This window comes from Scylla paramamosain, chromosome 29 (genome assembly GCF_035594125.1).
Source record: "Scylla paramamosain isolate STU-SP2022 chromosome 29, ASM3559412v1, whole genome shotgun sequence".
NCBI lineage: Eukaryota > Metazoa > Arthropoda > Malacostraca > Decapoda > Portunidae > Scylla > Scylla paramamosain.
Window position 1 is genome coordinate 17,648,173 of NC_087179.1, and position 16,207 is coordinate 17,664,379.

Sequence of the window (16,207 nt, forward strand, 5' to 3'; positions counted from 1 at the left end):
GAACAGTATGGTTACAGAAAGAACACTGCATTTAACGCACATTCAAAGCGTTTATTTATATATTTATTTATTTTCATAACTTTTTACTTATTTCTCATGTTTTTGGGCTGAGAACATTAGCTGGTGTACCCACACAAACTTAAGGATAATAAGAACCGAGTAATAGTCGAACCGAAAACGAAAACTCGTAGTAAACAAGAAACGAATCGGCGCCAGCACGAGCAGTGAGCACAGGCAGCGGTACACCACGCCAACCTCGCCTTGTGGTGACGCGCCGCCATTTGAGAATAAGGGTACGCTTCTGTGACTGATTACTGAGTATGATAGTTGACTAAATAAGAGCAGTCGAGGGCGTGAGTGTAAGGCACAGCGGCATCCTTCCATTGTGTGCGTGGTGAGTGGGAAGTGAGGGTGATGGGGCCGCTACGCCTGCCGCCCCTACCCACCACAGGGGAGCTGCTCAGGCTGTACAAGCTGCGTGCACTCAAGCAACTCAGTCAGAACTTCCTGTTGGATCCCAGGCTGTGCAGCAAACTGGTGCGAGCCGCTGGTCGTCTGCGTGGGGCGCAGGTGTGTGAGGTTGGCCCCGGGCCAGGCAATTTGACCCGGGCCATCCTACACCAGGGGGCCGCTAGGGTCACAGTGGTGGAGAAGGACGTCAGGTTTCTGCCCACACTGGAGGCGCTGCGGGACGTGTCTGGGGGCTGTCTGGAGGTGTGTATAGGGGATGTGCTGGCCTTCAACATGGAGAAAATCTTTGCCTCTCAGGACAGCCCTGCCAGCACCTGGGAAGACCCACCCCCCAGGGCACACATCATTGGTAACCTGCCATTCAGCGTGGCCACGCCGCTCACCATCAACTGGCTGGAGGACATCAGCCTGCGCAGGAACGCATGGGTGGAGGGCCGCACCCGCCTCACCCTCACCTACCAGCTGGAGGTGGCTCAGCGAATGGCGGCACCACCTGGCCACTCCCAACGGTGCCGCCTGTCCCTCATGTGCCAGAACTGGTGCCACGTGAGGCACTGCTTCACCATCCCTGGCAGGGCCTTTGTGCCGCCGCCTGACGTGGATGTGGGCGTGGTGCAGCTCACGCCCCGCGTGGTGCCACACGTCCCGCTGCCCTTCCCCCTTGTGGAGAAGGTTGCACGCTGCCTCTTCTCTTTCCGCCAGAAGTACTGCCGGCGGGGGCTGGGCACCCTATTCCCCCAGGGGGTGAGGGACGCCCTGTTGGACAAGCTGCTCAAGGTGGCCGATGTGGAGCCCACCCTGCGGCCATTCCAGATCACCATGAAGGAGTTTTCCCGCTTGTGCCACACCTACCAGGCAATTTTGGACCAGCAACCTCACCTGGCCAAATACAACTACCGCGACCCGGACAGTGATGACACAATGGACAACTTAGACAGCAATATTCTCATCTCGTCGGCCTCAGCCTGACCTTTGTTAGCGGGACACATTGGATGTGATGGCAACTACTGGCAGTGTTATGCCTGCTAGTTCTTATGTCAGGTGTACTATATTGAATTATAAAAAACTGGTAATTATTAAGAAGAATCACATAGCTCTATTTCTAATTTTTCAGCTTCTACCCACTACAGTGTTGGGGACTTGCTAGGAAAGTGAGGTTTTCAAGTGGGAAAGATAAAATAGGGCTAAATGCTGCCTCTTGCCATCAAAAATGAAAAACATACAGTATATTGTGCGCAAGTCAGTGTTGCCAATGATACATGCGATAAATCTCCAGGAATATGTAGGTATGTGTATTGCCTAACTCTTCCGGAGAGCAACGCTGCCAACAATACCTATGAGAAATCTCCAGAAATCTGTAGTTGACTTCAGTTGAGTGGAGAAGAATTATGTAATATTGGTGGTGATATTCCTTACTGTCATTGTGTCTGCTATGTACAGTGTTGTATGTGATGTATTGCTGTGTCAACATGTAGGAGCTAATAAAAATAGGAAATGAGCTGCATAACTCTTGTTAATAATTACCAAAAAGTGATCTAGAATCTAAAATGGACAATTCTTTGAGAAATTATAACAATTCTTGCTTTTGAGCCTAACACAGTGTACACTACTGTGGAGAAAATTTTCATGTACATATATTGCAATGAACTATCACTTCTGATCTTGTGTGCTGTCATTAACCTTTGCATCATCAGGAATCAGTGGTGTTGCCCTTCACTGCAGGCTGACAGAACCACTCAAGACATATGACTTGCATCTAACATTGCAGCTACACACATGGCTAACACAATACCATACTTGCTGAGACCTGTAAAGAACCTTCCCATTCCTCTCTCATTTTTAAATAGACATAACTGACCACAAAAACCACTCAACACATACAATTTGCATCTAACATTACAGCTACACACATGGCTAAAACAATGCCATACTTTCTGGAATCTGTACTTAAAGAACCCTCCCATTCCTCTCTCATTCTCAAATAGACAGGACTGACCACCCTGTACCATGAAGGTTTCGGAGGAGGAGCAGTGGAAGCTGGTGGCCGCACTATTCAAGCATGGGGTGAACATCGATGCACTGGTCTCAGAACTACCCAACTGGGGACCGGAAAAAGTGAAATATTTTGTCAAGTGCCACAGGAGGGCTGCCAAGAGGGTAAGGGAGGCATGCACAGATAGATAATGTTCTCTCTCTCTCTCTCTCTCTCTCTCTAGCATTTCCTTCCTTCTCTCTCATTTTCTATTCTTTTTCCCATCATCCCTTCATCCATCTATCTCTTCCTCTTCTTCCTCATACCACAGTGTTCCCTTCCTAACTCCCCTTTGTGAATGTTCAGTGCTACATACACACTCGCTCTATTCACCCTCACTTTCGTGTTTCCAGAAAGAGAGTGAGCAGGAGAGGCTGGGTGATGTGGCATGCATGACGAACTGGCTGGCTCACACAAGGAATATGCAAATTCTCCAAGGAACGTTTGATGGGATGAGCTCAGGACGCATTTCAGTTTTTCACCCTAAGGACCACGGACGTCTGCTGAGCAAGGTGTGTATGTGTGTGTGTGGTGCTTTGCCAGCCTGGTATGTAGAGTAGACCAACAGAATCAATATGAAAGACTTAGAAATGGCTTACGCAGCATTGCTTAAATTATATAACAGGTGACATGTAGTGAGAAAGGAAAACAGCGTAAACCACACCACACAGGAGTTAGGGTGGATGATGCATGAAAAATATATTGATTCCTTACAATTCCTGTGTATTCTCTCCTGCAGGTAATGCTTTACTTGTCTGAGGAAGAAGAGCACCCTCCCCCTTCCTCCTCCACAGACCCAGACTACAAAGAGATATACAGGTGAGGAGTGTGTCTGAATGCGTGTATCTACCAGACCAGTGTTGCTTGTAAAGATACTGATGAAGCTAACAGTGTTATCTCCCTTTCAGATACTTGGGGCAGGTGTTAGCAGGGGAGGAGCCGAGCCAGCTGAGCCAGGGGAGTGCTGCCCAGGTGTTCAAGATGCTTGCCAAAGTGGAGAAGGTGGCAAGCAAAAGCAGGTACAGGGGAAAACTGAACCACCACCTCCACATGTACTCACCCCCCCACATTGCTTCCCGGGTAAGTGTGTAAGTGTGAGAGGAGAGAGAGAGAGAGAGAGAGAGAGAGAGAGGAGGCCTAACTAGTGGTCAGCCATATTCTTACAAAGACAAATTATCTCACATCTGTTCTCTCTCTCCTTTTTACAGAAAAGATCTGCTGAGGGCAGACAAGAGTTGGAGGAGGAGGAAGATAAAAGGTAAGGACAGACTCCCCAACACTTCCTGCCATCCATCCAATCCAATAGAACATACTATTGTAGATAAAACATCATGTCCCTCACACGCTCAAGGATGCTATCGCCTATGCTGCCTCAGTTTGTCATTCTAAAGCTTCATTTCATATAACCTAGTAGAGTTCTCTTACAAAGCTTTCTCATCTTCCTCATTTCAGTCACTTCTCATACTTGTCACTCTCTCCTCCTCAGCCATCTCTTGACAATCAGTTTCTTATATTAAAGTTTTATTTGTCACTCTTTCCTTCTACTCCTGTCATGTCTTGCTCCCAGAACAGTTCTTACAAATCCATTTTTCCCAAGATTGTCAGTCTCTAAAACTTGATCTCTCCTTCTACTCCTCAGCCATCTCGACTCTCCACAAACCAAGCTTCTTCTCACTCAGTATCCTTTCCTTATAAGGCTTTACTTTCAGCCAGGAGTGTCCCCTCTTCTCTAGTGGTGCTGAGGGAGTACTGACTGAGGAGGAAGAGATCACAAAATTGCAGAAAGATGATGTGCATTATGAACTGAAGAAGCAGAAAGCTCTAAAGAAGGTTATTTTTTTGTCCATATCGTATTTCTGTTGGTATATACTACTATTAAACTCCTGAGATGTAGTAGGGTGGTTCACGAGACTGTCCCTTTCCACTTGGGGCTGAAGAGTGTGAATGATGTGTGTATGGTGCTTCATCTGGACTGCCCTGTGTGAGATTGCCAGCCTGGTATAAATCTAGATAGATGTATGCTATTGGTTTGATTTTTCACCCTATCCTTCTCTTTCTCATTCCCACAGAGCGAGGAGGTGCAGGCAGCCATGGCCGCTTCCCTCACTGACATCCCAGGCCTCAACCCATTTGGCTTTTCACATGATCTTCTTGTCAAACCTCAACATATAAATGAAGAAGCCCTTGAGAATTCTTAGTGCTGCTGTAACCACCATAATTAACTACACCTGTTTGTGCTTTCACTTCCACCAGTATTTATCAGTTACTGTTTTAACTACCACCATTTGCTAACTGGTGTCTGGTGAAAAAAACTACCACCTTGATTAATTACTACCACTGCAACCACCAGTACTTGAGCAATTACTGTTGTCACCATCACCACTACTACTTAGTGTACTCGTATGATAGTTACTCTTACTACCATACACACACTACCAGCACTACTTGTATTACTGGCACCAACACAACCAACCACCACCACCACCATTCAGAGATTTTCAGGTGGCTGTATCAGAAGCTGTGAGAGAATCCAAACCCCCCAAAAGATTAAGAAAACCAGGATTGTGCAAATGATAAACTTTGTTCTCCATAACTACAAACACTTAAAATGGTTCAGGAAATAAAGCAACTTTTTAACTACATGACATTGGTGTTTGATGTTTCAAGTGCACTTCCTAAATGCTATACAAAAGTTTGAATGGTGTGTATTGATAGTCACATCCTAGTTCTTGTTTGGTCTTCAGCTATGCTCTTGCTTCTTCTGCCACCACCAACTGCTTCTTGTCTTGTGATGATGGAGCCCAACTAGTGTCTGTCAAGTTTAAGTTTTATCTAAATTGAGAACAAGTGAAAAACGTTTGAGTAAACATCTTTTGAAATTTGTGCATACAGAAGCATAAAGTGAAAGTTGTAAAGCCATTTTCTTTGATTTTATTTGCTAATCTAGATGCATTTTAATTTATAAATAGGTACAAATACCAACAAACAGTTCCTGTACAACCACAAGACAGAATATGGACTGAGAAATAAAACTTTCCTACCAATATCTATGTTAATATTTCCATCCCCTCCTGGTGAGCTGGTCAAGGCAGTCAGGCAGAAAAACAACAAACTCTTCTTGAAAAAAATTTATTTATCCCCATATTAATATAAAGGCTGTGAAAAAGAGGGCTTTTGGTTTGTGGGGAGCAGTAACGGGATCCACGTGACTTGACTAACACGAACGACAAAACTAACTGAGTCACACAAGGAGAGTGAAGAAGAATACTAACTGATGCAAGTCCTCCATCCTCAATATACAGACACTGGAGGCACACAAACTCAACACAAAGAAATAAAGCATTTTCTTGCCTATCTGGATTTAGAAGAAGAGGAAGAGGAGGAGGAGTGTGTAAAAGCAACAGTTTCTGATGTGACTAGATTAACTACTGTGCCAATACACTGACCTGGCCACCTGATTGTGCTGCTAAAGGCCATGTTTTTCAACCTCAGTGTTCTTCAATATCAAATTTTGAGGTTATGCATAACAGGACTTTTTTTTGCTATTCTCTTTTGTTTGCTCAATTCCTCTTATCATGAGATCGCAAAAAAAAAATAAAATAAAATAAAATAACTAAATAAATAAATAAATGAATAACATATGAAATTTCCAACTTAATCTTTAGTTACAACATAATCATACTATTTCAAATAACAAAAATATATCTGTGTTACAGCATCTCAGGTGTCTTTCTGCTTAACATTATGGACAAGTTGTATCCTAAACAAACGTGCATGTCCTGTCCTGAGACAAGGCAGGGAAGCTATCTGGGCAGCAGCTGGTCGGGGAAAGGACATATTATGGAGAAAGATGAGCAGGTCAGTGGATTGACATTTGTGGTATTTTTACACTTTGAGACTGAGATTGTAGTCGTAGCGAGAAGCAGTTGGTTACTTAGCGTGCTGCGTGTATGTATGTACGTAGTGTGTGTGTGTGTGTGTGTCAAGCACATTATTTAATTTTTATATACATGAGTGATGGCAAGACTATATCCTTCAGATGATTATCATAGTTATCATTTATTAACCATTCTTATAGCAAAGCATACACTGGTTGTCTGCTGGCTGGTTGGCTGGCTGGCTGGGTTGAGAGTGAATGTGAGCAAGTGAGGCAGCGACTCTGTCTGTCCCTCCCTCACTGCTGTGCTACACAACTCTGCAACACCCACAAACAAAGGTTAGAACCACCAAGGTAACTGTTCAAAGTCTTGGCAAGGAGGTGCAGTTATCCAAAGTAGCAATGTCATGTTCAAAATGCTTCCATATATTAACTTGTATCTGATTTACAGCCACAAAATTCCCAGATCTTTGTGACACCAGTACCATGGACAACTACCTACACCAACCACTGATGTGAGGTGATGACCAGGTAGTCACCTAGACAGCAATGAACTGTGAAACCCCACCAAGTTAAACAAGCAAAGTATTCCCAAGACTTTGAACAGAATATAGTTAGTTTTGATGAAGCAAGAAGATTATTAACTACACCCCAACTACCAGTACAGTGCATTGATATTTAGCTTTCATAATAGAGCATAATGACATCTGATGACACCAACAGTATTTCAACATTTCAACTCCCAGCTTATGAATGTCACCATGATGAAGAAATAATACTTTAGTGGGCAAGTAAGCATGACAGGAACATGTGTCTATCAGGGTGACATCACAGAGTTAAAGGCCAAGACAAACATTGACTCTTGGTAATGCCTCATTCGTACTCCCCACGGCAACACACTGGCATAGCATGTGTGTCTATTGCAAATATGAAAGGGTCAGGGTGCGGTATCTTGGTATTAAGCATTAAGACTCATCCACAGTTGCTATAATCAGGATATTCATTCACACTTGTTAATACCTCTCACACACACACACACACACACACACACACACACACACCTTGCTAATCCCACACACACACACACACACACACACACACACACACACACACACACACACACACACAGCCTTCAATAGTAAAGCATTGGATAAGAAATACTTTTCTCCTGCATGAAATTCCAGTAGATTAGGATGTTATATCTCACATTCCATGACAGACAAGTGAAAAGGTTAAGTTTAATTCAGCAGCTTATTATTATAGCTTGGCTTAAAGACATGCAATGAGTTAGCGAGTAAATTAGTGAAATATTGTCCTTGTTTCCTGTAAGTGTCTTTACATCAATAAGATTCCCCAGACAGAAAAGACACAACCACAAAGGGTTACTATGAATGGAGATGATGGATGACGGCTGATCACTGCCAAAAGTCTCCTTAAAGTTTGGGAGCCTTTGAGATACAAGAATACAAGATAATACTGCATTTCACACCCGTTTCCTACACAGGGCAGGATATGTACAAGAGAAAGAGGAGCAGGAGAGCATACGTTCATATGTTCTGGATGACTCATCACTGCGTTGCTTCAATCTTACCTTCACATCATCCTCATTTCAATTTCCTACTGACAACTTAAACTCCTATCACACACACACACACACACACACACACACACACACACACACAGTAACATCCTTGTCAAAATACCCACGTCTTTGCTTTGACTCATTTAAATTCCTTATGATTACTTAAACTCCACACACACACACACACACACACACACACACACACACACATACAACAACCTTCTCACCACAATGCCCACATCTTTGCATCACCACCACCACTGTTCACCTGCTGCCACTACTGCCCACCTTAGTCAGACTTGACAGCATCACCGGCCACCTTAACAACATCGTCACCCAGCTGGTCCAGTTTGCCGGCCACCTTGGACATGACTGAGTCGATGCCAGTCTGGTGCTTCATGAAGAAAGGCCGTACCACTCGAGTGTAGATGACATCAGAGCCATTCCAGGAGACAGGCATGAAGCACCACACCAGGAACAGGCACTGCGGAGGATGGTGGTGAGATGAGTGGGCTGCTTCCTCAAGAGATCGAACTATATCCTCAAGGTTGTTAGTCCAATACTGTTACTATGTATGCCTTCCGTTATCCTTCCCCTATAATCAGAGGTCAAATGTTCAATTGATACCAGTGAAATTACAGGCTGTATCCTCAAGATTGTTAGTCCTTTACCTTGGCTACTTTAAACATACTCTTGTGGAGATAGTTCCTGGAGTTTTTACAAGTGTTTTCAGGATTCCAATGACAGCTCAACAATGATTCTACACTCTCAAGAGGAAGAAATACCAAGGAGAGACCATTCATTCATCTCTGTGGCCTTTGAATCTCTCCCAGTCTAACACTATGTATGTACACCTTTCTGACCTCCATCCATGTCTAGTCTATGGCCCCAGCATGACAAGAAACCAGCTGAAGTCTCTATCAGGTTAAGAGTCAAAATGTTCCAGGCTGCAGATGAACGATACAAAAAACGTAAGCTTTGAATGATATCAGGGAGACTCATTCAGGTTCTAAATGAAAGATCTAATACAGTTTTATATGGTAATGTAACTGGTGAAGCCTGCCTGTGTGTACCAACCTTGGCAAGCCAGTAGAGAGGGAACCAGGAGAGGAGGAGGTCTGAGAAGAACTCTGTCACTGAGAAGAGGGCAAACACAACCCAGTAGGTGAGCCAGCGAGTGTCATCCTCCTTCTTGGGGGACTCCAGCGCCTGTGGGTGAAGTGTAACACTCCAGCGGTGAGTGGAAGATGGAAGATGGAAGATGTAAAGAAAGTACAATGCAGGGAATGTTGATCTAGGGAGCAAAGTGGGGTAATGATGGGAAAGCTTTAAAGAGTTTGTGTAATGTGGAATAAGGTCAGTAAACAGAAAGGAAGACTAAATGAATGATGGATGGAATATTAAGTTCAAAATACTCACATATCACAAATAAGGAAATAATAATAATAATAATAATAATAATAATAATAATAATAATAATAATAATAATAACAACAACAACAACAACAACAACAATAACAATAATAATAAATATGATAATAGTAATAATAATAATAACAGCAACACCACCACCACTACTACTAAGCTCAACAACCACAACAACAATAAATAATAATAATAACAATAACGAAAACAACAGTAGTGACAGCAACAAGAAGACAGCAATGCACACACCTTAATGCTGCAGTACGCTGGGTAGACGAAGCCGATGCCATTACAGATGAGCTGAGCACCATAGCCGAACACCAGGTACAGGCTCACCAGCACCACGGCACCTGCAGCGAAACACACCCACTATTCACACACATCACCAACACACCCATTACTCTCACACCTGTGCCCGGCTCCTCCATTGATGACACACACCCTAACATGCATCTACACTTCCTCCCTTCACAGGTGTCTCTTAATGAATGCTGCTTAGGGAGTGGTGTAATATTAGCAAATAAAAATGAGTAAACTGGTGAACAGCATAACGTTTGATTCTAGGGAGTAGTAATAAGGTGAATAGGTGAATTTTAAACAGTGTAGTGAAGACCTGAAGACCCATTGCTGTTTGTATACCAGTTAACTCTCTGAATCCAAAGGCCGTTTTGTTTTCTTATTTGGGATGAGATTACATGATTTTTATGAAGTTTTAAGCCCACTTTCTTCGAATCAGCAAGTTACTGTCTAATAACATCATCGGTCCAAAATACGCCAGAGTCTGGGAGCGCAATGCTTACTGATGCTGCTCACCAAACACACCAGTAACTTTCACCAGAACCTGTTCGATAGATGTGGCAATGTCTGGGACCATGAAAACATACAAACACACCAATAACTTCCACCAGAACGTGTTAGAGAGACGTGGCAATGTCTGAGAACACAAAAAAACATACAAAAACACCACTATTCACCAGCACCTATTTGAGAGACATGTGGCAATGTCTGGGAACACAAAGCCTCCTGCCACTCCTCACCATATTTAACGTAAGGCCGGTATTTGTCCTCCAAGAGTGGGGCAAGCCTGGGGTCCTTTGCCCAGTCATCTCCCATCCACCTGATAATCTCCGGAAGACCAAACTCTGCCGCTTCATTCTCAACGCTCTTCTCTCTCTTCATGTGTTGTCCCTTTGCCATGATGAGTGTGGTACAGGTGGTACAGGTGGTACAGGTGGTTGAGAGCGAACTTTGCACCGCGGGTGGGAACGCCACACTGGACATGCAGCTGCTCACACACACATACACACACCAAGGGCATAGATAAAGGTACTTCACGGGGCGTTTTGAGATAAGAACCGATGCACCATTGTTCCTGGAGGTCAATGTCAGTGCTTCCCCCCCTTCCCCTCCTCACTATCCCTGGGAATCTGTACAGTCATGCATGAAAAATTATGTAATGTTCTGCTCTCACTACTTCCATGTTAATAAATAGGACCATCCACACAGGCTAACCTAATAATGTAAAACTCTCACTGCACTCACCATACAACACTACAATGAAGGAATGATCTGCATAGTCTACTGTACAGTGACTAGCTAATACCAATAAATGTTCATGTGTTTAATGTTGTCTCAATTCTACCGCCTCTAATCTGCCAAGAACCAATAATCATTATAGTTTTGCTCGTCATTTTTTCTTGTGGGGCTGAAAAGTTGAGTCTCTCTCTCTCTCTCTCTTTTTTTTTTTTGCTGTGGTAATGATTTCTTCTCCAACATTCATCCTCGCCATGCCTTCCTCCGCACACACACTAATGGATAAATTGAAAGGTTTCTGACCACAGCTTAACACACTTCTCATACTATTATGATGCTAAAACTACTGTACAAAGACTTTATGAGCATCTGCGGTCTATATTTTTTCCAATTCCTTGTGATATTAACATTACTTTTGAATCATACACACACACACACACACACACACACACACACACACACACACACAGACATACAAACACCATCTTCTGGTCTTCTTTGGTCTTCCCACTGTCAGCAGATCAAGACTTACAACCATGACAGCAAACAAGACATGGAAAAGACTGCAAACAGTTATTCAACAATTGACTGTGATTGTGCCGGACCCAATGACGGTTGTGAAAATCTCCTCCCTTATCATGCGTCTTGAGATAACCCCACACAGGCCCATAAGATACTGGATAATTAAGGTGGCTGTTAATATCTACAACATTATCAGGGGGTATTGAGATAAACTGGTGGAGTGCAGATACATAACTGTGTACCTATTCATTTTCCCAAGCTCTCACACTTGTATCAGTTGTGTAATTATAATCTTCACAGCCTCTCAAATAATATGTCTGCCACTGGTCTGTGTGAGAAAGACATTACACACACACACACACAAATCTAAGTAGAAGAGTCTATCAGTTGTGTAATTATAATCTTCATAGCCTCTTAAGTAGCACATCTGCCACTGGTCCATGAGAGAAAGACATTACATACACACAAACATCCACAGAATTTTAAAGAAACTGGCTGATCCTTAAAAAAAAAAAGACCATTGAAAAAGACGTACAATTCAAGAAACGCACACTGCTCTGCCCCCCCAAAAAAGACTCACCAAAAGAAAAACACATACAAAATTCAAGAAACAGGGAAATCCTTCAGCTATAGACCCTGACCAAAGAAAAGATACACAACTTGAGAAACACAGGCAGCTGCTCCTCACGTGAACTTAGGTTAAGGAAGGTGAGGTGAGGACAAGTTAGGTCAAGTACCATCCATGTAGTGACAGAATTTTAAGAGGGACAAGCTCAGATTAGGTTAGATAAGGTAAAGTTAGGTTAAGAGAAGTTAGGTTAGGTTAGAAATGTTAGGTAAGGTTATACTAGGTTGTGTTAGGTTAGCTTAAGTGAGAGGAGGAAAGGTTAGGTTAGGTAAGGTTGTGTTAGGTTAGGTTAGGTATGGTTGTGTTAGGTTAGGAAAAGGTAAGGTGAAGTTCAGCTGATAATCTGCCAGGTAGCAACAGACACATCAGCAGGTCCAAGTCCACAAGGGAAAATGAGACAGAAAACGTGAGGAAGCAACAAGAGGAGTGATAACAGTGTTGCGTCATCCATATGTTATGTTTACCAGGTGATGTCCAGGAGTACCAACACTACCAGACACCTGTCTAACTTCTGCTTGACTGTCTGTGTGTCTGTTCCTTTTTTCCCTGTCTATTTTGTATGTCTGTCTGTCTCTCTCTCTTTCTTCCTTCTCTCCCTCTCTCTCTCTCCACTGTAAGATAAGGTGATAGATTAGGGTTATCAGCCACATTATCAAGTGTTGCCAGGCTGGCTTGTGTATGGCTGTCTCTGAACTACTTCACTGTACGATAGAGAACTACATTTTTATGACTGTGTGTGTGTGTGTGTGTGTGTGTGTGTGTGTGTGTGTGTGTGTGTGTGTGTTGTATAGATGGATATACTTTGTGGTCTATAAGCTTGTAAGCTTTTTACCATATACTATTTGGAGTTGTAGAAAAACGTGATCCTTGAATTCTGGTGCTATTCCTCTCCCTCATGAAGACTGATGTTCCCTAATTAAATATGTCAGAAGTTAGTCTGTGTACTTATAAATTATTACTATTATGTATTATTGTTAATATTACATGCTTTATTTTAGACTAATATTCCACAATTAAATAAAAAAAAGCTAGAAGGTAGTTTGAGTAGCTATAAATTATTACTATTATGCACCACTATTATCATCAACACTGCTATTCAACATACCTTTCCTTAAATAACAAACCAATTCTGAAACATTTCTTGAGCAACAGATATCCCTCAACATTATAATGACTGGAAACTGGAGAATCTACTCTTAATTATGTTTTCTTCTTTCTTTACTGTAAAAACTTAGGACAGCTCTTCTAATGTTGCAAGTTGCAGATTGCAGGGAATGTGCTAAAGGCTGATTCGTGTAAATCTTTACCACAAGAGAGAGAGCCACAGGGAGGATGGGGAATGGGAGTGTCATGAGCCAGGATGCAGGAAACACGCTGATAACAAAACTGATAACTCCACACCACCACTGAGGACTCCTACTGCATGAACTAAGAGTACTCGACATAACACCTCATATGTCCCCTGCCGAAGTATTCTCAGATGTACAAGTTATGCCAGAGGTTAATTTTTATCTCCTTCACTGTTTTACTTTTTATCATTAGTCGTGAGTAAATGTCAGGATATGTGATGGTGTAATATTGTCAATCCTCCACCGCTTTGCTCGAGAGAGAGAGAGAGAGAGAGAGAGAGAGAGAGAGAGAGAGAGAGAGAGAGAGAGAGAGAGAGAGAGAGAGAGAGAGAGAGAGAGAGAGAGAGAGAGAGAGAGAGAGAGATTCAAATACATAAAAAAAGATAGAAATGGAAGAAGAGAGGATAAAGAGTACAGTCAGTCACTCCTTGCATCACATCACTTCACTAACAAAGCCACTCACCAACACACGCACACACATACCTATCAGCGTCCCTCATCACCCTCACCCCCGCGAGCCCCACACACCCGCCTGACACTCATGACACGCTCAGTATCTGGTGGAGTGCTGCCAGTCATGTGTGATGTCAGCAGAGAGATGAGTCAGGGTTAAGTGTTGCTGGCTACTTAGGTGCTGTCTTGAGAACCATCACCACCACCACATAACAACGTGGTTAATTATATAAAAGGTCGTGGGATCTGTAACTAAGTGTGTGCCCTGAGAAAATTAATTGCCCTCCCTCTCTCTCTCTCTCTCTTGGGTCATCTAACTCTCTCTCTCTCTCTCTCTCTCTCTCTCTCTGAGGGATGGCATTGAGCAAGCTTTTTTTTTTCTTTCTTTTTCTCATTTTACCTCTGGCTGCTCTCCATTATAAGGAAAAAATAGTAAGATGTGCTCTTTAGTAACTGGTCTCTTCCTCTCTCTTCCCCCCTCTCTCTCTTGAACAGTATCAGCATTGAGCAAGTTATTTATTTATTTTTTTCAAGCTGTCTTTTCACCCTTGTCCCCTCTCTGTAATAAATGATAAAGTTTTTGTTATCTTCTGTAGTCATTGCTCTCTCTCTCTCTCTCTCTGGTTCTTTTAGGAATGGCATTGAGACAGCTTTTTCTTTTCTTTTAGGTGTCTTTTCACTCTTGGCTGGTCTCCATAATAGGTAGAAAAGTGTTAGTTATGCTCCCTAGTCTGGCTGTTCTTGTATTACACATTGGTTCTATTTTTGTTTCTTTTTTGGGGTTTTCAAATTGGTCACACACACATACACACACACACACACACACACACAGATAGATAGATATATAAATAGACTACTGACCACATAAATTTTACACACTAATTAATTAAACTAAAACTGTAAAATTATACATGACACACACACACACACACACACACACACACACACACAGAGGGGAAGACACATGAGTAAAGACCAACACACACACACACACACACACACATAAGCCACCACTACTCTCAGATGTATATATAACCCTGGCAGTCACACATGCATACCCTTCCTATCTACTCCTCTTGCCTCTTCCCCCTCCCCTTCCTCTGTACTGCCTCTCAGCTGTGTAAACTTGGCAACATCCAAAGTACACCAGGCAGGTCTTGGCAACACTGGGAGACACCACCACTGCTGCACTACACTCATGACCTTGTTAAAACTGAGACATCTGAGGGAACCACTCTAGTTTTAGCTAATTCAAACCATATATTTTGTCATTTGTCTGCTTTTCTCCTCCTCCTCTTCCGCTGAGATGTTTTTTTCTTTTATTTTTTTTTTACAGCAGTGGATCTGTTTTTCTTATAATTCTTCTTCTTCTATTCTATTTCTTTATGTCTCTCTTGTCTATCTCATATATTCAATTAAACCATAAATTTCTTCTCATTTTTCATTCCATTTATATAAAACCATCTTCAATGCATTCCACTAACCCCTAATGAATCAAACACCCCACACACACACACACACACACACACACACACACACACACACATTTACTACCTCAATGCTTCACCTCACAAAAGGACAGACAAACAGACAAACAGGCAGCAAGGATGTGATTCTACACCACTGCATGAATAAAGTGAACGGCCAGGTAGTGTGAGGAGCTGAACACACATCTTGGTGCCTTCCTGCTCACCCTGCCAACACAGAGCCGCCTCCCTTCCTGCCTTCCTAGATTATCAACTTTTTTTTGTCTTACTCAGAGAAGACAGGACAGCTCACATATCATTTTTATCGTCCTACGGTGACTGATGTAAGAATAGTTACCTATCTTATCTCTGGTTAAAGTACAACTGGTGGTATTCAAAGGGCACCAAGGCATATCTGTTTTTAGCCGTGGGTTGCTGAAGGCCTAAAGGACTGAGGAATGGGGTAAACTGACACAAAAGGACACAGATATGACCGAGATAGGAAGTTAATAGTTAAATACATATTATCTGGCTTGTCAATTCAAAAGGCATAAAAATCCACCCACTTTTTTTTTCTTTGCTCTGGGTTGGAGATCTGAAGGACACAGACAGTACAGAGATGGAAGGAAGATAGGAAAAAATATGCAAGACACGTTATAGAGCCATCTTCCCCAGTAAACTGTCCCTCCCATCACCACAAACTCAAGGTAGGAAGAACTGTATACCTTCTGGCTCAGGCTTGGAGTTTTAAGGCACACGAGGATGACCTACAGTACTCGTGGATCTCACCAAACAGATTCACGGCAACACACACGGCCATACGACTCCCAAAACTTTTTAGCTGTGACTTGGTTGTCTTTTTGCAAGGT

General features: G+C 42.7%; 3 protein-coding genes across 6 annotated transcripts in view; 2 read left to right on the plus strand and 1 right to left on the minus strand.

Annotated features, from left to right (window-relative positions):
• Positions 1-158: 158 nt before the first annotated feature.
• Positions 159-5,547, plus strand: LOC135115495 (uncharacterized). Of its 2 annotated transcripts, none has more exons than XM_064032327.1 (8): positions 159-293; positions 2,457-2,628; positions 2,857-3,015; positions 3,243-3,322; positions 3,412-3,583; positions 3,712-3,761; positions 4,213-4,333; positions 4,573-5,547. In XM_064032327.1, exons 2-8 carry the CDS (start codon positions 2,479-2,481, stop codon positions 4,699-4,701), a joined length of 861 nt encoding a protein of 286 aa, XP_063888397.1. In that variant the 5' UTR covers positions 159-293; positions 2,457-2,478; the 3' UTR covers positions 4,702-5,547. The 2 variants fall into 2 exon arrangements, with proteins under 2 accessions (XP_063888397.1, XP_063888399.1); XM_064032329.1 differs by having other exon boundaries at positions 178-293; positions 2,461-2,628.
• Positions 288-2,131, plus strand: LOC135115494 (dimethyladenosine transferase 1, mitochondrial-like). The gene has a single exon (XM_064032326.1). The coding sequence runs from the start codon at positions 415-417 to the stop codon at positions 1,438-1,440; it is 1,026 nt and encodes a 341-aa protein (XP_063888396.1). The 5' UTR covers positions 288-414; the 3' UTR covers positions 1,441-2,131.
• The window catches only part of LOC135115496 (receptor expression-enhancing protein 5-like), a 19,670-nt gene continuing 8,638 nt past the window's right edge, over positions 5,176-16,207 (minus strand). The window contains exons 1-5 of one of the 3 annotated variants that reach the window (XM_064032331.1): positions 10,425-10,695; positions 9,637-9,737; positions 9,040-9,171; positions 8,251-8,446; positions 5,176-5,315 (exon numbers count right to left, since the gene is read on the minus strand). In XM_064032331.1, the coding sequence (XP_063888401.1) occupies positions 8,252-8,446; positions 9,040-9,171; positions 9,637-9,737; positions 10,425-10,668 (672 nt within the window). In that variant the 5' untranslated portion in view covers positions 10,669-10,695 and the 3' untranslated portion in view covers positions 5,176-5,315; position 8,251. Of the gene's footprint in view, positions 5,316-5,616; positions 6,699-8,250; positions 8,447-9,039; positions 9,172-9,636; positions 9,738-10,424; positions 10,697-16,207 lie in introns of those variants that run through there. The other 2 variants (XM_064032330.1, XM_064032332.1) reach the window with 2 other exon arrangements.